General features: G+C 37.2%; 1 protein-coding gene across 2 annotated transcripts; it reads right to left on the bottom strand.

The window, feature by feature from the left end:
* Nucleotides 1-896: 896 nt before the first annotated feature.
* Nucleotides 897-23466, bottom strand: BMS1 (BMS1 ribosome biogenesis factor). 2 transcript variants are annotated; one of them, XM_083843787.1, is made up of 23 exons: nt 23326-23466; nt 22753-22988; nt 22154-22344; nt 20515-20594; nt 19178-19366; nt 18536-18678; nt 17238-17359; nt 16404-16600; nt 15598-15734; nt 14238-15037; nt 13306-13407; nt 12019-12176; nt 11400-11481; nt 10370-10446; nt 9203-9385; nt 7420-7608; nt 6630-6810; nt 6035-6093; nt 4918-5040; nt 3768-3915; nt 2649-2824; nt 2109-2270; nt 897-1412 (listed from the first exon to the last, which is right to left on the bottom strand). In XM_083843787.1, the coding sequence occupies exons 2-23, from the start codon at nt 22935-22937 to the stop codon at nt 1176-1178; spliced, it is 3921 nt and encodes a 1306-aa protein (XP_083699913.1). In that variant the 5' UTR covers nt 22938-22988; nt 23326-23466; the 3' UTR covers nt 897-1175. The 2 variants fall into 2 exon arrangements, with proteins under 2 accessions (XP_083699913.1, XP_083699914.1); XM_083843788.1 differs by having other exon boundaries at nt 10370-10443.
* Between the last annotated feature and the right edge of the window lie 25 nt (nt 23467-23491).

Genomic DNA, 23491 nt, shown 5'->3' with positions numbered 1-23491 from the left:
TTGTGTGAGGGAACCTGAGCCCACATGGGATCTCCCATCAGAGATAGCAAGTATTACCACAGTGTAATAATAATAATGAATTTTGGCTTGACGATAAAGAGTGAATTCATTCAGGAAAGAGACCAAGAAATTACTGATTTTTATCTGAACCACTGCCTCTTTGAGGATGAAGTATTAAAAATAGGTATATCACAGTAACTATTTGATGGCGTATGTGGTGTAACAAAAATAAAATCCTCTCCTCTCCCAAAGATTGTTCAAAGCCTATCATGCTGAAAAAGATTTCAACCATTAGTTAATTTAACAGAATTGAAACTACCTGCTACTAGTACACTCATCTTAAGAAAGTTTAACTCCACACCATCAAACCAAGCTGGCCAGACACGATAAGGCATTCCCAAAGGAAGCAAATTACACTGTCTGCGCCTACCTCACAGAAAATCACTCAGTAGTTACCAGCATTCAGAAAGTATCTAACACTGCTTGGCCAGAAAGTTGCACTTACTGAGGGGTCTACTGGCAGTCTCAGCATGCCAAAACAGCTCAAGTAAGGGAAGATCTGGATGAAGCTCTATTCTGAAGATTTGTTCCAGATCTAGAGAGAAGCAGAAAAATCTGAGATGCCTTCATGCACGAACAGGTGATTTGAACAAAGGAGTAAGCTACTCTAGTGGCATCAGCTAGTGCAGCAAACCTAGAAAATGCAAAACTCATGCCCAGTAACAGGTGATCTTTGTGCCTTTTAGTGGAAGACTTGCCGACAGCAAAATTGAGGCAACAGCCCACAGTAATGCCAACGCAGAAACACATTCAGAGACATCCACTGGAGTTCCTTCTTCCACAGCAGTCCACTAGAACTAAGACAAAACACTTACAAGGAAAGAATACTCAGTAACTGGCAATAAAATACTTTATTAGCTGGACAGATTTGCAGTATGGATAAAATATACTGAAATACAAAGTCCTCCAGGATATCATGTAGAAAAATCACAATCCATACTTCTACATCTTATTTACATACATTTGCAAATGTGTTCAATAAATTGAAAGAGGTCATATTTGCATTTTTTCTTCTCTTAAAAGCACATTTAGTGTAGTCCAATGCCTTGGTTTCTTCAATAGAAAATTGCACAACTACCGTATTATTTCCATTTGCCCTGAACTCTGATGAAGTTTTACACATCCTTCTCTCCCTCACTAGATCCTTTCAAGCTTGACTTCTGCATTTTTTTCTCCCTTTGTCCCAGTATTCGATAAATTTTCTTCTTAGCCTCCTTTTGCCTCTTCAATTTTTGTTCCTCCTCCTTCTGCTTAACTTTAAGATATTCTTTAACCTGCTGTCGATGTTTTACTCTGGCTTTCTTTATCTTGTAGTTATTCACTGTACTCAAAGCATTGAGTAAGGCCGATATCTAAAACACAAAAAAAATCAATAGAAAGTTCAGTTTTGGAGCAAGAAACAGTTGAACTGCAGCTGTCAACCATCTAATGAATCAGAGATTAAGGGCAAATTCCTAACAATTTTTGCACCTGTTCCCTAATGTCTGAAGTGGTTTAATGTAATCCATCTTGTTGGGAAGTTAATCAAAGATGTAATTTTTGTGTACTCTGATTTTGGTTTGATACTATCTACAAGGCTGTGCTTAAATGCTACTATAAAACACAAACTGAAGTTCAGATCTTCTTGCCTGTGAAAGCACTCTGCAATTCTCAGTTTCTGAAGTAGAGTATTTGCTTCAAGTCCCATCTTGGTTAATAACACATAATAATGACAAGACACACAAAATACTGCAACTATCAGTTTAAGTCACTCCTACTATGAGAGCACTATATCCAACCGAAATACCTTGAAAATAATATGACGAGGACAGAAGTCATATTCAGGTTTCAGGGGAAATAGCTTAATAAACAGACACTATCCACTCAGAGCCATTTCTATTTCTGTACCATGTGCCAAACAAACAAAAATTGCAGTGATAAGTTTTCACTAGGAGCATAGGTATCTTTAGCATTAGCAATACATTCAAATGTAAAAACAATAGTTAGAAATGGTCTAAGCAACACATTTACCAGTAGGGAATCCGTGTTTCAGAATAGGTGATAATTACCTTCTTTTCATGAGGCTCCCTGATAACAGCTGGTCTCCACTGGTCTTTTGGAGTCTTGCCTTTCTTCTCAAGGTTCTTAGGCTTGTTCTTAAATGGCAGTGCTTTCTGCAGTGCTTTAGGAATATGGAGCTTATTGAAATGCCTTTTCTCCCTCACAATAGGCTAAAAGAATGGATATAGAACATATGTAAGATGCGTGACCCTAAGAAGTTTTCATTTTATTTTCCAACATTCCGGGGGAAAAAAAAGAAAACAAGTTCTCCACACTCTAGCACCAAACTGTGAATGAAAACTTCACTCCTACTTTACCATCCAGATTACTTTATAAACTCTCACTGATAAAAAACAATGTGCTTTCCACTGCTTCACTTCTGTCTCATACCAGGAAAGACTGTGCATAAAAACATTAAATCACATGTTCATACATATGCATATATGTGTTTATCCTGGTCTCAGTTTGCACAGGCCTAAGCCAGAGTGCAGATTGGACTGTGATCACTGGCTTAAAAAAAAAAAAAAAAAAACATGTATCAAATATACCTTATAGAGGGAATCTTTGTTTTGTTTCAATTTGATGCCTCGCTCGTGCCTCAGCTGGCCTGTTGTCTTCATTCCTCTCCAAGTATCTTTCTCACCCGCTGGCTTCAGCAAGGATGTTACAGGGTTATAAAATTTTGGGATAGAAACAGGATACCAAGTCCTCACAAAGACAATATCTGAAAGAAAATAAAAATATCACTTAGCTCTGGCAACACAGTTCATCGCATCCATATTTTAAGAAAATATTGTCTGAACAGAACATATAACTAACATCTAGACCACATGCTAGTATTGTATTTGGCACATACACCAAATCTCTTCAAATTTAGGCAGAAACCATGTAATTATTTGTACACCTGGATTCCGCAAAATGCCATTACGTCATGAGGACTGTATATTCCTGAAGAGCAGCCAGCTGAATACCACCCTACTTATTCCTATTCAATTAAGGAACTAGCACAAGAGTTCATATGTCTATCTGTGCCTGTACTACGACCAATAAAAAGGATTTGCCTAACCTCTGCTTATTTTTTTTTTTTATAAAAGAACTAACCTGCTTTTGTTTTGTACTGTCCATAATTTCGCTGTGTTTAGGACAACAGAAGTCATATAAACCTAGATAAACACAAACTCACGTTCTCAACATCACAGTGACACTCAGCAAACACAGGAGATCACTGACCCCTATTCCCTGCTTAATTTCCCCAAAACATTAGGGGAAAAAAAATTTAACCAGTTACAATGCCACCCACTGAATTTCTCAGAGGAAAAAAAACATCCTTCTAGCATTTGCACCACTAAATACAATTCACATTCATGGAGGAAAGCATACCATACTGTGTAAAACACTTCAAAACACTCAGAGAAATAAATCTCCAAGACAAACCTTTTCATCTGTATACTGTAAGACTTCCAAGTATAACTGAAAGAAATCCAACATAAACGTACTTCTTTTTTTTTATTATTTCATTCTGCATCTCAGCAGATTTCACGCTTTGTGAATTCACATCTCAATTATCAGATTCCAGAGACTGAGACGCTGCATTTCAATCTGTGAAGCAGGATGAAAGTCGTGTGATAACAGCCCCTTATCAATCTTACATGGAAAGTGCAACTTACCGCTCATCAGCAACTTGTCTTCAAATGTTGCTCTAAAAGCACCTGCTGGAGCTCGGAGGGCCTTTTTGATCTGTCCTCGGATACCACTCACAGTACGAATTGCTGCACCTTCAAATTTAGCCACTTCCAACTGAGAATTAAACATTCCCTGAAAGCATGAATTACCCACTATTATTCAAGATGCTAAGTTTATTTCTGTGACCTATGTAGGCCACAAAAACAGAAGTAATCCTCACAAACATCTGATGAAGAAACAGGAAGAACAGAGTACTGTCTTGATACCACAAGTACTGAGCATACCAAAAACCTACTGAACTGACTTCAATTTACTAGAAGTCATCTCCTTGGAGTCATACATCAGAGGCAACGTTTTTAGCATTAAATACATACATTTAAAACTCTAAAACTGAGCATAATTGAGAGAATCTGTCCAGTTCTCTTTTTGAAAGTGATTTGCTGGAAAATAACAAACCTTAAAAGCAAGTAAACTGCCTCAGCTTGCTAGCTGTGAGACTAATGCAGCTCTGCAAGACTTGTGCTTCTCCTTGCATAAACCACAGGGAAATCCAGGAAAATTCTGTGTATGCTTAATGCAAATACTTGAGTGCTTGGCTGTTAGAATCAGTCCTTAGATGCTTAATGCCTTAAATGCAGAATAACCTAATTTCTTCCTCAGAGCCTAACTAATGAGAGCTGGAGGGTCAGTCAAAATTCACTTCTGCAACATTTTCCGCCCCAAACTTTTTTGTAACTGTAGTTGTGAAGTCCTAAAGTACTGCTAGAAGCCATTCTTGACCCCAGAGCTGAAATTCAGTGGGATCAAGCTGCTTGAATGACACTGTGGATAGGTTCACATTCTCCAAAATTGTCTACCACTACAGCAAGCTAACCAGTGGGTTTGAGGAAGAAGTAAAAATAAACTAAAAAGAACGAAACAAAACAACAACAAAACCCACACCGAGTGTCAGCCAGGTGGCTGTTCCAGAAATCTTGTCTGGTTAACAATAATAATTGATATTTGTTGTCTAGTACTTTTAGAGACACTGTGCAACGATTATGGAGAACTTCTGCCTAAGGAAAGACAAATGAACGTATGCCCAAGTTGCACTCCTTCCTAACACTGCTGAATAGTTTTATAGTACATACATACCTTAATAAAAGAAGTGTTCTTGTAAATTTTGAATGGAAAGCCAGTTAGCTTTAATTTCTTCACAACAGTTATGGATTTGTCTAAATCAAGCACAACTCCTGTGGCAGCTATCCGGAAATCAGGCTGAAACACACAGAGATAAAAAGACATGGCTGAACCGCATTTATCACATAGCAATACATATATTTACTAAATAGTGAATAAACAATTTCATTGATACAAGTACATTGCTTTTTAGAGTTTTGAATTCAGAATTTATAACATTTACAGGAATAGCTCAGGATGACAAATACAAGCTAACTTCATACAGACTAGTTAAGATACCGCTGACACAACATTCCTGCCATTCACTAATGAGATTCTCAGAGCTTCCATTCTAATTATCTTGGAAGCAACCTGGAAGTCCTTGTTATCTTTCTGTTTTTTCTCTGTAAAACAGAATCTTGCTCAAAATCTCAAAGGAAAAGAGTCATGCACTGCTGTAAATCACTATTATGTTATAGACACATGACGAGAATAACCTTCTAATACTTGTAACACATTGTCTGTGCAACAGGACTTATACAAGGTGTATTTAAGAAAGATAATCACTACTGTTACCCTTATTACAACGCCACTCAAAAAACCTTTGTATGCTGTCTGTAATCATTGATCTCTATATGGGTAACATATGCAAAAAAAGATCATATTTGATCAATACTGCTTGAACATTATTTACAAGAATTCAAATACTCATAAAAACTCTATTGAGATACAGAAAAATCACATAAAGGACAAACTTTTTCAACAGAAATATCAGAATCTCTGAATTTAAAAAGGTTTTTAAAATTATCTAAATACTGAATACCTGAAAAACAAGTAGGCATAAATCCTTCCATGGAAAACAGTAAAACAGCGTTTATCATTTTCAGTATAGCAGATAAAAATTGTTGTAGGGAAAAAAAAAAAGCCTCAGTTTAACTTCCTGTCTCATCACAATACATCTTTCAAAAGATGAGTCCACCCACCTGCTAAGGTCCTACAACATCACTGTTTTACAACACGTAAATCTTCCTCCCTGAATCCATTTATTATGAAAATATAAATCCTATGGAAATTGACACTTTAACAGACCTACCGTTGTGCCACTGACAGACTGAACTGCCAAAAATCCTGTCCCCTGAGGAGTGATTGGCCCTACAAGAAAATTAAATAAAAAAGCATGAAGGGCTTTATTATACAACATATAGCTTCTATTGAAAGCTCAAAAAGCTTAGAAACACCAGAATAATCTCAACAAATACAACCAAGGACAGGTTAAATAAAATATTCAATCCATTACTCAAATAACCAGCCCCACTAAAGTTAAAGCAATTATTTGTGCACAAATTTACTTTCATATGGAAGCATTTGTATGTCCAGCCCACGTGTGCAAGTGCTCACCTTCTCTCTGCACACAGCCAAACAAATCAGGTTCCTCCTTGATACAATACAACCAAGCAGAATGCTCACAATTTGATTAAAAGCCAAATAATCCACCTCCCTTCTTTCTCTTTTAGCAACTGCCTGTTTTACCATACAAATTTTGTTATTTTATATTCCACAGGGAACACAACTTCTTAAAGATCTTTCATCCCCAAAGTTCCCAGCTGTGTTTGCTTAAAATCTTTACAAAATTCTCAAGCTTTACAGGATGTAAGTAATTCAAGACAGTAGCTCCATAATGCCCTCACCCCAAAAAGTTGCTCCACAATGCATATGTTGTGGTGTGTACTTTAGAAGTCTGTGACGCCCATTGTGATCTTCAATGTAGAACATCGGGATAGTCTGAAATCGCCTCCACCCTAATGACAGAATTAAAGGATCACGTGTCTTAAGAATCTTCTTATACCATCGGTGCTTCTTCAGGCGCAACTAAGTAGAAGAAAAGATGAACAATGTTATAACAAGATAATCACACTGATTTGGAAAGTCAAGCCTTAATTTTCAGGAATGATTGAAAGCAGCTTCCATCTACACTAGAATTTTCTTACTCAGAAAGCTTTTATCCTTGAACACTCATTAATGCTAGGTTGACTGGAAATATAAAGCTAATCAGTATTTCACTTACTTCAAAATCATGTTTGCATTCATATATTACAACAAACAAAACAAAAGTATAAATTAGTAACTTTTCTCTAGCCACCTGTTGATAGAACATGAACCTCAGAGTACAAATCATGCCTGTGATTCAGCGATCACAATTAGTGTACCTTAATCCTGAGACCTATCTGCAGAACCCTATTATGAACGTTAAACAACAGTAACATTTTTCTTCCCGTTATGCATCTAAGCCTGTGAAACTCCAGCGTCTGCTATCATAGAGTTAATTGTATCAAAAGCAATTCCACTATTCAAGAGATTAAAACAAATACTTCTGCCTGATTACTATATCCTTAAGAAACAGAAAATAAAAAGCAACTCCAAACACAATAAAGCACATCTGTACTGAAAGAAAAAGTACTCACAGCTTTGGCTACATACCTGTACATATCCGACATTTCCTTCACTGTTGCCTAAACCTCCCAGGATAATAGGATAATGAGGGTCAAAATTCAGGACAAATTCACATGGGACATTCTCAATCTCTATTCGAACATACATCCCAGGCCGAAAGCCCTCATACTGCACTCTGGTCTCATCGTCTTGATCTTCAAATTCAGCTCGATTAAGCTACGTGTCAAAGAGAAAGTCACGTGTTTTACAAAACTCAAGTATTAACAACTTGTTCACGAGGTGCCGGTTCTATTTAAAACATGCTAAGATTTATATAAATCTCTCCTGAAAGATCTAATAGGTTTTATGACTTTTTATTCAGAACCATGAATCCTCTCTGCCACCATGAAATCCTTCCAATTTGAAATCCCAAGTGGGCCTGTTAGTCTACTTGAAAGACAGCGCCCAAGAGAAGCACATGACTGAGTCACTTCTGATACACCTTTCATAAGGGTGACTTTGGATTTTAAAAGGTACAACTGTCAAAAGTACAGTTTTGATTTAGGAACCCAATTACCTTTTAAAGATAACATCCTGATCTGTAGGTGCTGCTTGTAAGGGGACAGGGCTCCTATCTTACTCAGCAGCTTAAGAATATTTGTGTCCTCAGACACTCTGTATCCTCAAATGGGTCTTTTAAAGCTCTTCTGTGCCATGTAAATGCAGATATTGTGTAAATATTTAACAAGATATCCTTGTGAATAAGAAAAGCTTTACCATCCTACTTTAGCTCCTGATGTTCAGTGATCTTGCAATGTAAGATGCCATGTTCAAGCAAACTAATTACCAATTTCATTTTTCAAGGTACTAAGATACGGCACAAATCTTGTGGCCTGAGTTTTTTTTTTTTGAAGAAGCCTTCGCACATCCCCAGTTTGAGATACTTGCCCTTCCATCCTGCAGTAGGAGCACAGCCAACTGCAGGTATGTATTTCTTAAAAAGACCTCTAGTGAAACAATTGTAAATTATTTCATATAATTTTACTGGAATTACTTGTTAACTCTTTAAGTGTTCTTAGTAAGTATGTCAGTATACCATGATCACTGATGGCACAGGCTAATACAAGAGGGTAACAATTAGTTTAATGACTATCTGGGGCAAGATTTTGTCAGAAGGGAAGACTGAAATTATTAGGAATGTAAGACGAAGTTCTTCCAAGCCAGCCAAAGAAATAAGCCACTTTTAAGTTCAGAGGATTTTATCTAGAAACAAGGCCTGGAACAAAATCAGTACCGAATTGTGAATAGTTACCCTCAAGACTCCTACTACATGTATAGAGCATCATCATCAACAATTTTTCTCAAAATCGCTTGACAGTTTGATGAGAAGACCACCATGCAAAACTAACTCATCTATTTTTAACACCGCAAAAACCACACCAAAACAATATCAGGGAAATATTTGATGCAAGTTAATATGAGAAGGATTTTCACTTCCTTCCACATAAAAAGCTTCTTCTGGGGAGAGAAGGGCATCGGGATTCCTCTCTCGTTTTTGTCGTTTGGTTTATTTTTTAAGACCTGCCATGCTCGTTCCACTACTAAGTGACAAATGGATTATTGTTAAAAACTTCTAAATAGGTCAACATACGTCACGTAAACTTTATCTATTCAGTGATTTAGAATATAGTTAACTAAGTAACTCAGTTTAAATTGAACTTTCGTTTGTTTGGTTTGTCATGTGTGTCTCCAGCAAAGACCTTCAGGCAAACTCTGTGCAGCATTTCTGAAAACATACAGTCAGATAAATTGACAAGTTAACAGCTTGTACCTGGGCCTGTTTATGCATTTCTTCTTTAAGATCATCAAAGTACGTGGCATCCCCTTCATCATACTCTGCATCAAACATTTCTTTCAGTTTCCTTTTCTTGTCCAGCCGCTCCTTTTTCTTTTCTTCTTCCTCAGCTTCTGGTTTGGACTTTTTTCCATCATTGCCCTCCTCCTCGTTTTCAGACTGACCAAAGATAATTTAGCAAACATGTAAAAGCGTTGACTGAAAACAAGCCATTCTGATCAACATTTTTAATACAAATTAAGAAATATGTTTTCACAATGCAAATGATTGACTTATTTCTACCTAAAATGGAAATATTTTCTAAGTTACTCATAAAAGAACATGTGACTTCGGCTATGACCAAAACATTCCATAATTTTATCATATCCCTTTTCACTAAAAGGGTTCTTGACAAAACATTTATTTTAATGTCAGGGAACAGACCCTAAAATTGGCCTGTTATTCTACGTCTAAAACAAGCACGTGTAGTAGAAGAGGAAAAAAAAATTGTTGATAGCATTGACTAATACTGCTCTGAGGGAAGCACTCTAGAGGCCAGAGAGGAGCAAGCTTGTTCACAAACCATTTGAACGCTGTCAAATGGATGATGTTACCCTTAATTTTATACCTATTGTAAAGACATCAAGTTGTTCAGTCTAAAAATTTTTTGATTTTTCAATCTATATTGTCACAGATGACTACAGCTCTGTTTTTGGGAGACATCCAAGTCACAGCAGAAAAACGCATCCACCAGTCTCTTTTATACAGATGTAAGGAATCTAAGTTTCCATTGTTTGTTGTGTTTAAACAGAGCTCTATAATCTTCCACATCAGATGACACGGTATGAACAGTTGTGATAACACTCGCTTTTAAAATATTTCTCGTTCTTCAGATCCAACTCTTGATTAAGCCTGACATCTATTGTTAAACAGTGAGATGACTTAATTAATCTACTCAATTAATTTTAAACAACAAATAAGTTTGAATCTGAAAATATATGATCTTTTTATAGGTTGCAGAGTCACTTATCTTTTCTTCCTTGTTCCTATTCATTTCTTTCAAGTCACAAAAATGAAATGTATTGCATAGGTTGCCTACTAGTTGATCAGAAACTCACATACACATATATATGTTGCTCCAGAATACAGAAACACAGGTCATACCTCATCTCCTTCAGCAGCAGGCTTTCCTTTGTGCACAACACCTGTTTCAAGATCTTCAAAATCTCCATACAGTTCTTCTGCAACAAGAAATAACCATGACATCTGACACCTAAGCTGTTATATTGTCCCACAGAATTTCTCATACTTTCAGTGTTGTAGTTAGAATTACTTTGTAGATTAGTTTCAGCCCAAACGTATTTCCTTCCCATCAACAGTTTTAGAAATATGTTCTGTCTTCTCTACATTCTCAGCTGAACTCCACTGGATACTCCTTTTACCTTTTGATACCTATACTTTACGTTCAAATACATAAATAAAGCTTAATCATTCTAAATGAACACATAGACACTGCCTCACAAAATTAACTGCAACATGAATGCTCTTAGTTAATACTCTAAATGACTCAAGGCACCTAGCAGAGCAATTGAGCTTCTTTATTAAAATAAATAAATAGATAAGTAAATATAGCAGACAATTTTAAAGTTTAAAAAACTCCTAGAAGTGTCAAACCTCAATCTGCAGAAACAGTATAGACATATTACTAAATTTTTTTAAGTTTTTCCAAACATTTATAAAACCACAAACAAAAAATAATCTTAAAAAAAACCCTCAAGATACATCTCACTTTTGAGCGAAATGCAAGCTATCAGTTTGTCTTTCCATATTAAGAGAATTTCTGTTTATTTCCACCCAGACTATCCAAAGCAATAAAACATAGATAACAAGTAGCTAAAATAATATAAACAATGTGAAGTTGGTATGATCAAGTGTTAAATAAGGACTTCATTTCCTAATTTAAAATGTGCAGCCTCTTTTTCAGAGAGCAAATTTTCAAAATGTGCTACTTGCACATTTTTACATTTAAATATATTCACATCTGTATAATACTTTATATTCCAGTTTGAAGAAAATTTCAATATATAACTAGTTCAAAACATTCTAAATGCATAACTATAAAGTTTTTTTTTGTTTTGTTTTGTTTTTTACAACTCCTTTATCCATTAGCCATTTTTAGAAGTCTTACACATACCATCTTCCTCCAACAACTTGGCAGCATCTTTATCATCTTCCCACTTTCCTGTAACAAAGCAGTCTTTAATACTGCTCATAACCTGCAAAATAAGTGTTGATAACAGGCTTTAACTACCCAGGTCAACAACGCAAAGGTTCTCTAATTCATTTGCCTCTCCTCAACCATCTTCCCAGCTTAGAGATAATCTGATATTCTCACACACAGCTTCGTATCAAGACATCATTACCAAAACTATATAATGCCTCAGCTGAAAGCAGGAATGAGAAACCACCTCAAATCTTGCCCAAATGTCTTTACACATCATATTTTCCCTCATGATTCCCGTTTTTTTGTTTTTTACATAAACAGAAAACTATGATCCATCAGATAGTTGAGAGGCAAGCATTAAACTATCTTATTCTACCTAGGTTTCCATTCAAGTGAGAACAGACCCTGAAACCTGTTAGCTAGTAAATACATCTAATGACCTTAAGTAGCAGAATGTATGACACTCATTGTCCCTTGCATAGGTTTGTTTCAATGCCACTCCTCAATAACAACTTAGTAGTGCTTTTGAAGACATACCCAAGACATAACCATTATAAGATTTGCAAAAATAATTATCTAAGTGCATTACCTCTTCTAAGTCCCAGTCCTGAGGCTTTTCTATCAGAAATTTGGAGCAGTCAAGAGCATTAGCCTTCTCTTTGGATTCTTTGTCTGGACGTCTGACTTGAAACAAACCTCCAAGTTCATCACCTGCATCCTCACTTTCATGTTCGTCGTCCTCAACAGCTACATGAAACATAAAGACAGTGATTATATCCTCCACAGTCCATGGCTTCCATTTGTCAACCACCTCTTTTCCACCTTGTTTCACAACACTTGCAGTAGCTTGAGGGAAAAAAAAAGCAAGCTAAAAGCACCTTATATCAAAAATATCAAAGACTGAAAAAAAAGTCATGGTTCTGATCCAGTGTAAGAGTTGAACTAATAAATAAACAAGGAACAAGTCAGGTAAGCAACAGCCAGGAAGATAACTATATGCTGTGACCATACTCTGCTTCAGTTGTGCAGTTGTTCCATATTGAAACATAATTTACTTCACAAATTTCATGTACTTACTTGAACAACCTGAAATCTAGTTCTATTTGCGTAACGGGAATCAGCAACCAAAAATAATGCCCAGTAAGTAAACAGAGTGTTCTCTCAATACCATGACTAGAAACAATATCAAAATGATCTGGCAGTAAAAGCAACACTAAGCTAGTCTTTAAATCAAGGATACTGGACTTGAAAATCTGCCAGTAAATCTTTCCATTCCTGCACTGTGAGAGGTTTATAGAAGTCAAATTCTTATTTTGTATGTTCAGACAACTACTGGAAAAGTTGTGAATTACATAGGACAAATTGTATAAAAACCTATTTTATCTTCTTTTTAAGTCAGCTGGCTTATTTATTGTTTTTCCTTGACAAACACCCTTATCTCAGACATGATAATACTAAGACATGTCTAAAAGAATATTCCATTCTCTGTCACTGTGAGACAGAAATTACTGAAAACAGCCAATAAAAAGACATGCCTTTATGAAAGGCATCAATCACCACAATGGATCTGTGTAATAACTACTATACAATTATAGAAAGGACTAAAATTTTTATGTCTTGGGGAAAATAGTTATTCCGTAAAACATGAGTAACAACCCAGTAGTCTGCCAAATGAGCTCAAAATGTTTTTATTGGAAAAGTAAAAACTGTCTTTATTAAAATTATCAGTGAAAATTAGTATTGGCAATTAAGTAACTCAATTAACTCCTCTCAAGCCTCCCTCTAAAAGTGCTCCAAGATTTAGACTTAGGAACTGGGTAGCAGCTAAAAGCCTAGTATATATTAAGATAGTACAAGTTTCCAGACAAATCTGTACCTGTTCCATATACAAGTTTACGAAGATTAGGGGTTGACTGTTGCTGTCTTAGAAAGGCCTGAGCTGCCTTCTGTGTGAGGTCCTCTTTCCACTTCAGTGCACCTGAAAAGGAAAAAATGCAAATTCCATCCCCAGAAAATGGCAAAACTTAGGAACTACATAAATAATTTAAATAAGGACATAGCCGCCACAGGCTTAAGAAATGTAAACAAAACCCAGTTTATCTTTTTTTCATACTTCATATATACACAGAAACATAAGTTGTGGCTAACAGGTTTTATCTTTTTTTTTTCTCCTGATGAATGCTAATTGTAGAAGGACAAAAGCGTAAGAGATTATTAGCAATAATAACAAATTTGACTACTTTCATGATGATACTTTTCCTGTCCAAAGAGTCACAAAATGGTTGAGGCTGGAAGGGACCTCTGGACGTTATCTTGTCCAGCCTCCCTACTCAAGTAGGGTCACCTAGAGCAGGTTACCCTGGACCACCCAAACAGCTTTTGAATCTCTCCGAGAATGGAGATTCCGCAGCCTCTCAGGGCAACATATTCAAATGCTCAGGTCAATGGTTAAAACATTTTAGTAATATTCCCCCAAGAACGGTTTATTCTTTCTAAATGTAATAGAGCGTCTTAATTTATTTTACACACATATCCAGAAAGATTAAAGAAAAGAAGAAACGTATATAGAAACACTGGATTTTATAAAACGAATCACCTCCATTTTTGAGCAAGGAAACCTGAGACCTGCTTACTACACTGCAAATCAAAGGCTTAACAACAAATAATCTGAGTTTTCCAAACTTGAAGTTGGCCACTCAATACATTGCTGCCCCTCCAATACATATAATATTTACTCATTACAATATCCTTTACCAGTGAACCCAATAAAAAAATCTGCATTAGAAAAATTTAACATGCGCAGTCTACCTGCAGTGTCAGCAGAAAAATCTGTTTTTTCTTCATACTCCTCTTCCTCTCTCAGTAGATTTTCAATATCATCATCTTCAGCTTCTACAGCTTCAAGTTTATTCTGTCTAGAACTATCAGCTTTCTTTATCCAAGTGTGCTGAAATTGTTTTTGATTTGACACTTCAGCTTCTAATTCATCATGTGATTGTTCTTCGTCATCTCCCTCATCAAGGGATTCAACCTCAGATTCTGATGCCTCTTCTGCTGTGCAATTTCCCGAATCTGTAGTGAGCACTGTTTTCTTTTTCAGACTGCGAGCTGACAGTTGTGATCTCATTTCCCTATCTTCACTAGCTATTTCATATTTTTCAGAGTCAGCAACTCCTTTGCTTACGGCCTCGAATTCACTATCTGAGCTTTCATTCCTGTATGTGCCTTGCTCATCGTAATCATCTTCCTCCACCTCGTTCTCTTCAGGTGCAGTTTTTCCTTCTTCTTCAGAACTCATTTCAAGATCGTCCTCACTATCTGCAAATGCTGGCAGTTCACTCATGGATTCTTCTTTAGCCACCTCTGTTTTCAGGCGCTTAGCACTCCCAAGAGCCATCTCTTCCCCTTCGTCACTTTCTTCCTCCGCATCTTCTTCATCGTCACCATCACTTCCATCCTCAGACATGGCTTCTTCTTCTTCTTGGTCGTCTTCCTCATCACTAACTGCATCATCATTTTCTTTCTTCTCTTCTTCATCAAATAATGCCTTCCGACGTACTCTTCCAGTCTTCAAATCAATCTGCCTCTCTTCTTTTGGCATCACAAACCTGTTTTTTCAAAGATCACATTTGGGGGGAAGAGAGTGAAGTGCAAGGAAATTTTAGTGAAACAATTAAGCTTCATGTTAATTTTAAACCCTTTTTGTAGGAGGAATATAAAAAACACAGAGAGGTTATAGAAAACACTAGAAAGGCAACAGACTTATTTAAGTATGGTAAGCCTCTTAGTTCAAGAATACACACTACATTATAGGCACACAGAATTCTAAGAAATTTCTTAATTTGCCACTGAATGAAAACAGGTTATACAAAGAATTTCACTAAAGATTATGACTACCGCTCTCCAAAGCTCTGACAAAAAGCACAGTTGAACTTCTTAAGACTGTATCAGCAAGACATTTCTGGATGGCAGAATTATACTGCTTGCAAAACTTTCTTAACACCAATTATTTCTCAAAATATATACTTGGCATGAGAAGTCTTCGAAGAAGAAGAAATAAGCAATGAGCCATTTTACTAATTGTGCTCTATTAAGAATTTTTCTTAAGTTAAAACATAAAACCAGAGACCCTTTAATGTTCAAACACTACTCAAAATTCAAAACTTACTCTTGTCCCACATCTTCTGAACCTAATGGTCTGGAGTCCATGAAGAGAGAAACCTTGCTTGATGCCATCTTAACATCAATGGCTGAATGAGTGGAGATGAGGCTCTGAACTAGTTCATGATTTGGTCTCACGCCCTCCTGGAAAACAAACATTTTTTTACATTTAAATTAGGATGAATAAATAAACACCTAATGAAGTCATTAATCTGCCTAAAACAGTAGAAATAGGCATTTGTAAAGAAAAAAATTCTGAAGCATTTTCAATAAACATTTTCTCAGCGTAGCAAGGTCTCACCTCTTTCAAGAATGCATGTAATATTAACCCATGAAAAATGAAAGATGGCCTCCTTCAGAGTATGTAACCACTACGGTAAATATAAGCCATCTTATGTGCTATCGACCTTTAGAAGAATACAGAGGAAAACAGCTGAAGTCAATTGTTTCATATGCAAATATACGCCAACTCTCCCTTTGACTAGTCAAATCCTTTAAGTGCTTTCCTGCAAGTACCCTACTTTACAAAGCAAGAATAATAATACCCCAGCACCAGGAGCTTCCATAAATCTTAAGTCAATGTTTTGAAAGTTTCCAAAACTAACTTCAATTACTTACTAGTAATTGATCTTTCAAATGTTTTGCACAATATTTTACAAAGAAAAATCACTAGAGTAGAAAAAGTAGTTAACCAATATATAGGGATTTTTTTTTCTTTTTAAGAAGCTTATTATTAAGCACTTAATTTTGACTCTAAAGGTGAAAACTACATTCTGTAAGAAAGGAGAATTCGTATCAACAACATTCCTTTACCTCTTCGTTTTCATGAGCGTGGCTTCCACCAAGGTCAATATACACTGCATCTTTATCATACACGATACCCCCCACTCCTGAGAGAGGGGCATAGATTAGCTTCTCTTTCTCACTTAACGAACGCTTCTTCTGTTGTTCAGGTAGAGCACAGGGGTCTGGTAGGAAACTCACATCACTCACGGTAAAGTCCCCTACACCTGGAGTGACAGACAACGAAGCAATAAGGCTTTCACAAAGTTTTAATTCTAAAATGTGTACAATTCATCACAAGGAGGTAAAGAAATATTACAGCAAGCTTTGTATCAAATATCTGATTCTTCTGTTTACCACTGAACTTAGAGAAGCTTGCATATGTTCACTGGAATATTGAAAAACTTTATGTTTGTCTAACTGTTTTTAATAAGAAAACTACTAACTCACTTTTTCTGAACAGGATTGCAAATTTAGTATTAAACCATCTCCGAATTTAAGCATTTAAATCATGCACTTAAATATTAAATTTATTCAATGAGTATGAGAAATTTTACATAAGCCAAATTTCATTTTCACTACTAGAGCTATTTTACACTACAAGCATCTTTTAAAGAGAAACACCACTGAAGATCTTTAGAAGCTGCCAATATTAACACTATAAGAAAACTGCAGAATTAAAAGCAAAACTATTTACAAGAATATATTTCTACAGAAATGTTATTATAAAAAATAATTTCCAAGAGCATAGAAAGGTGAAAAATTTTACAACGTACTGCTTAAAGATGCAAATAAATTCACAATAAAAATAACATCAGCTACACAGATCAGCACAAATACAGTTTTAAGAATCTGATAAATTACCTGGCATATGAATTTGGCTTTTATTTTTTAGGTGTGCTCCTCTTAAGTAGCCGTAAACTGATACCTTCCTGTCACATTTGGGATTGATTCGGACATCCTCTGGGTTTGTCAAATCTTCCATTCTACCCAACATTTACAAAAAATAAAATTAAGAGAATAGAACCATGGCACCAATAAGTCATGCTTTGCAAACTCTAAAAACAAAACTGGTATAAGACAAATATCATGAAGGAAAAAAAAAAATCAAAAATATTTTACAATTTTATTTTACAAGTTGCATCATGTCCAACAACATATTTCCAGAAGACATACTGACATTTCCCTAAACATATACCTCTTGCTTAACATTTTAATCATTATTTATATGCTTTCCACACACAACACTCCTCAAATCAATTCTGCTAGTAGAGGGAAAACGGGTTACCACCATAAGAATCTGAAAGATGTATTCCCTTTAGCCATGTAGTACCTTCTTTTCCTCAATAATGTCACTGAGCAACACAAAAAATACCACAGGGACAGGCAGAGGAGAAGATAGACTGATTTCAGGCAGATGAGATGGAAACTGCAACCACCGCTGCTTTCTACACTGCACAAAGGAGGGAACAAAAACAGCCAAGGAGGGGATGCTTGTTCTGGCTGCAGGTGAACTTAAAACCCAGCCAGAAACCCAAGTAATTTTAACAGTTAGAGTAACCTAAAACAATGTGACAAAGACTACACAATATTTTTTTCTCTTTTTCCATGTCTTTGCTTTACGTATTTCACAGGACTTTGCATGATGCTTAGCTACTTCTGTAACATTTTTTTCTAAATAATTTCAGCTTTGAAAGAAACTGTTCTAGATCCTTGTAAGAGTTTAATCATAACTGTAAGCATTCTGACAATAAAACATGAAAGGAGAGGTAATTTCTCAGGTAGGTACAGCCATCATCAAGATCACTTTCGTGTTGCACATGAACTAATTCACGAGCCCTTGTTAAACTGCTAGAGTGCTTTTACTTTTCTACAGAGATTTAATATAATCATAAACAAGGAGGATCCTTTAATTATTTTTTTTTCCTGGGCTTCAACAGGATTTACTATATACCAAAGGCCAGGCAACATGATCCAGTTCAAGTAGAAAATGAATGGCTGAACTCACGGACACAAACGTATGTTTTAATTTCCTCCAAGCCATCAAGATAATTACTAAATATCCGTTACACACATAAAGCTGACTGGTTCTAATAATATAGCCTTTTTAACTGCAAAGGTGTTTTCTATGCTGAGACTGAAGATCAGAGAAAAGCACACACCTGTCCACAAGAACATATGGGTGAGACGTTTGCCACGTAAGAGGTCGGAATTTCATAACGGAGATAAAACGCCCTAAGTTGTGAATTTCCTGCTTTTGATATTCTCCATGAACCATCCCAGACAGATAGAACAGCTTAGCACCCTAAACACATTAAAACGACACAAAAACATTAAATATCATTTTAGTACCTGCAAAACTGAAAAAGCTAATGGAATTCTAATTTGTAAGTCATAAACGTAAATTGCAATTTAAAATGGATTCCAAAAGATCAAACTAATTAGCTTATTTCAACATGAAAACTGCCCCCTAAATCTTAGGAGAAAACAATTCACAGTGAAAAAAAAAAGCTGCAAAGGTTCAATTTGTCTCCTAAATTGAACAAGCATATCCCCCTTGCATAATACCTGCGTAACAGACCTTTTTACTAGTACAACACGTTTAGTAGCTTGGGACACAGAATAATTATCCAAGTATTTCAGTAAATAGAAGATCACATTATTTGATATAATATCAAAATTTTCCATTTAGAGTATTATTAAAGGGATTTTAACAGTGCCATAATTTTTTTAAGTATTGCCTTATTCTTAATTCAGCCTAATTTAATGCAAAATACACAGAAAATGAATGTTGGATGTCATACCGGATATACTTCAGTCCAGAATCTGTGCTTTAACTTCTTCTTTGTCTTCTTTAATTGTTTGTTGTTCTTGAACGTATCCAGGTGGGTAAGAACTCCCATAATTTTGGGAAAGCCATGTACCTGACAAATGTTTAGGAATTCAAATGTTTCCATCTCAAATCCAAAGCTGGCATCAATGAGCATCAGAACCTGAAGACACAAGATCATCATTTCACTAGAAGACCACCATGATGCCTGTACGAGCTAATTTCAAAGACCAAGCCTTTGAATTCATAAGCTTCTTCAGAACCAAAATCTTGCAAAAGTTTTGTTATTTATTTTCATACAACCTGAAAATCAACTTGGTATTTTTAATTACAGTATGCATCTTAACTACTTCAGTAGTTCAGTTTAGGAAATAAAATCTGCTTTTCCAGTTAACCAAATCTTTGCACAGATCTCATTTGCTCACTCTCTCTAACAGAACTATAGAAGAACACAGCTGCCCTATGAATACAATAATATACACTATTATACTGAGGCTCGAACGGGTGTTTACTTGGCAAATTTTAAAAATGAAAAATTGAGCACCCTCCAATATTTGCAGGAATGCCTGATAAAATTAATAAGTCCCCTCAGCTTTGGATATATTTCTCTTAGATTCACTAAGGCCTCTAAGGCAGAGTGTTTCGGTAAAGCAAGACAAACAAGCTTTCTTCACACACTGCAATACTGCTGTGCATCACTCAAATACACTGACACAGGAAACTGGCACCCAAAGTAGCATGAAAATGGAAGCAAAGCAATGTTAGGTCCTCAGCAATGAAGAACTTAAAATGCATAGCAACTGATGAAAAAGGTTGGCAAGTTATTACGTAATCTCAGCCTCCTAACAATAAGCCCAAATAGATTCTCTGTGTCACTGTGTGCATTCAGCATCTTAAACATGTCACACGTACTTACTAACAGATTTTTGCAGATTTCTTTAATACTTCTCACTTCATCGAGTAGAAAACATGCAGATAGAACAGTATCTGGACTATTGCATGTACTTGAATTCAGTCAATGTTTAGCTAAGGATCTCAAGCCCTAATCGGCTATGAACACTAAATGTACACAAAATAAAATTCTACATGGATACATGGACTGTGCATCAGGTCCTCAATACAAATAGACTTAATACATTTTACTAAAAGTTACAAAGGTGATTGCGTTTCACTGAAATCAACCACATGGCTGCATAGCAGCCTTCAAAGACAAACATCAGATTGCACCAAAAACACTCTTGGTGCAGTCTAGTCAAAAGAAGTACTTTCAATATGAATTATAATAAAAATGACCATCTATTGTTAACTTACCAAATCAGCAACTTTAGCCAGGTCAATCATTGTGTTAATGTCACATCCACATTCAATAATAGTTAGCCTGCGTTTTTTACCTGAAAACAAGATTAAGAAGAACCAAAAACTGAAACAGAAAGCAAATTAATTACTCCACAGCTTGCTTTTCAATTTATACTCCTTAAGTTCCTAAATAGTAACTGGCACTCACATTCTTCTCTAGCATACAGACTGACAAATATGTGAGATTGTACAAGTGCCTGTTAACAAACACTTTTATTTCTGCTAAATTTTAACCTTTTGTTTTAAAATTACCAGGTTGCATACATGGTTTCAAAGAAGTTGTCCTGATTTTTCCAAAAACAATGCTAACAGCAAAAAAGGTTGTTTTTTGTTGTTGTTGTTTTTTTTTACTTTGAAGAAAACCTCTGCTTATCCTTAGTAACCCATAGTTAGTACCAAGGACTTTATTTTACAGATACTTTTTGTCCTTTTGAAATTACCAGGAAAAATACACCCTGATGCATATTTAAAAAAGAAAAAAAAAAGAGTAGAGGGCAAGAAAGATTTCTTAACATGCACCTCAATTAGAAGAAAGTACCCAGAGTTAATTTGACCTGACTAACCAGAGCTGTCTACTGAAACTTTAGACAACAAGAATGACAACTTTAAATAACTATTGTCTAAAGTTATCAAAGTTCAGTCCCTGCATCCCAGTAGACCAACCAAGAAGTCCAATTTAACACATTTTTCCCTTTTCCATATTTGTCAATTATTCCTTGCAAATAGCAGATCACAGAATCGTAGAATGACTCACGTTAGAGAAGATCTCTAAAATCATCTAGTCCTGCCTTTAACCCAGTACTGACAATTCCACCACTAAACCATGCTACGGAGTTCTACATCTACATCCTTCTTGAAGGCCTCCAGGGATGGTGACTCAACCACTTCCCTGGGCAGCCTGTTCCAATGCTGCACAGATTTATTAATTTAAATCTGTGGAGTCTACCTACACCAAACACCGCTGTCTGGGTCCAAGCAAGATCTCCCTTAAAAATTCTTTCACTGAGATGCTCCTCCTAGGACCTCAGTGATCCAACTGGTAATATGCAAGAAAAGTAAAGAAAAGAACAGGCTAGGCCAAGTGGAAATTGGGACTGAAAATTTCACAAAAAAGAAACGGAAATGACTAGGGGGTGAGATGGAGAAACATAACTAGAAATGGCTAAGCAAATTAACTCTTGGTCTAAGAAAGAAAGGTAAACAAAGATGGGACTATAAGACGGGGAACCTTAAAGAATGAGAAACGCATGTAGAGGGTAAGATAAAGCTAGAAAAAAACAGTTCAAGAGGGAAAAGAGAACCCAATAGAAAACAAGAACTAGGAAAAAATATTTGGGGATGGAAAAAACAGACAAAAGGCCAGAAAGAAAAAACAGAACTGGGATCCCAGCAGGGTGGAAAGAACAAGTTTAGAAGGGCAAAAGCCCTAGTCTCACTATTCTGTCACTGTTAACAAGTATGCCTGATAACACACCCAAATGATTTCTTCAACGTGACCAAGAATTATGAGAATGTGAACACATCCTAGCTCTAAAAGAAAGACAACTAGGGAGTGTAAAATAAGCATTTCTATTTCTTTTATCTTTGTTCTCACCTGAAACAATCGTAACAGGACCCCGGATTTCAACCAATTTTTGTCTTGTGAAGTTCTTAATGAGACATTTTATTAAGGTGCTCTTTCCAACCTTGGGAGGGCCAACAACAACCACCACCACAGGAGGTGGCTCCAAAGGAGTACGGTCAACCACAGGGATGTGATGTTTTTTAGTCTTCAAATCCTGAGTTCTGAAATTTATAACAAACAAACAGAAGAAAAACGTACAATTCAGTAACATTTCTTTTTGAAAATCTTCAGCAGATGCAAAAATCCAAACATGAAGTTTCAACAAGCGCCTGGATGCTACCATCTATGTGGAACTCCAACAATCTGAAGAGCTACACAGATTTTGTTCTTTCCATTAAGAATAGCATACCTGCAGCACATAACACAGATGCAGAAAGCACTACACTGGTGACACACGTGTAAGTTACAACACAACCTTGTAAATGATGAAAGCGTCATAAGCATGCCAGTGAAAGTTACACTACGCGCATTTCTACACAAAGGAGCAAAGAAACCCCGGCCAACGTCTATTCAGCCGCCTGACTCTGCACGTTGTATAACATATATATATATATATCCCTGTTCCTTACCTATGGAAAGTCCTGGCCATCCGCACTGCGGACTGGACCGTGAAGGCTTTGGGGTTTCTTTTCCGAGCATCCTCCTCTTCCCCTATTCCTAGATCATTGAGGTAACGTTTCCTTTTCTTCTCCGCCTTCGGTCCACTGTGCTTTGCACGGTGCTTCTTCTTCTTCTCTTTCTCCTTCTCCTCCATCTTACTCGTTCAGCAGCAGCCCACAGCCAGCCAGCAGCAGGCAGACGGCTCCTGCGTGCGGCACAGGAAGCGAAGCCATCAGCCCACGTGTAACACCGCGCACCCGCGACCGCACCAGCACCCTGTGGGACCCGCTCCAGGCGCCGGCCGCCTCCCGTCCCGCCCGGCCACCCGCGGCCACCACCGGCCTCGGCGCTCCCGGGGCTGCCAGCACCGCGCGGCCACCGCAGGGCTGGGCCGGGCCCGGCCTCCTCCGCGCCCAGCAGGCCGCGGGCCTCGGGGCGGCCGGGGCCGCTCACGGGCAGCGCCGGGCCGGGCAGCGCTGGGCCGGGCCGGGCCGCCCCTACCCGCCCGGAGCCCGGTGCCGCCCGGGGAGCGCGGCACCCACCTGCCCGCTGCCTCCGCTCCCAGCGCCGCGCTGCCGGTTCCCGTCTCCCCCGAAAACAGCGGCTGCGACCGCCGTTCCGGGCTGCCGGCGGAACCCTTTCGCCGTCGCACCGTAGGGCGGGCGGGGAGGCGGGTAGACCTGTCGGCCCGGAGGACAGGGGCACGCC

This window comes from Anser anser (assembly GCF_964211835.1).
Source record: "Anser anser genome assembly, chromosome: 7".
NCBI lineage: Eukaryota > Metazoa > Chordata > Aves > Anseriformes > Anatidae > Anser > Anser anser.
This window is presented reverse-complemented; position numbering and strand designations above follow the sequence as displayed.

Bases quoted from the DNA above. Each gene is read 5' to 3' on its own strand.
- BMS1 (XM_083843787.1), bottom strand. From the start codon at position 22,937: ATGGAGGAGAAGGAGAAAGAGAAGAAGAAGAAGCACCGTGCAAAGCAC. The intron at 10,447-11,399 runs GTATGTGTAAGA...TTCTTGTTGCAG, and splicing joins CAAGTTGTTGGAGGAAGATG to AAGAACTGTATGGAGATTTT. The intron at 1,413-2,108 runs GTAATTATCACC...TTTGTGTTTTAG, and splicing joins GGGAGCCTCATGAAAAGAAG to ATATCGGCCTTACTCAATGC.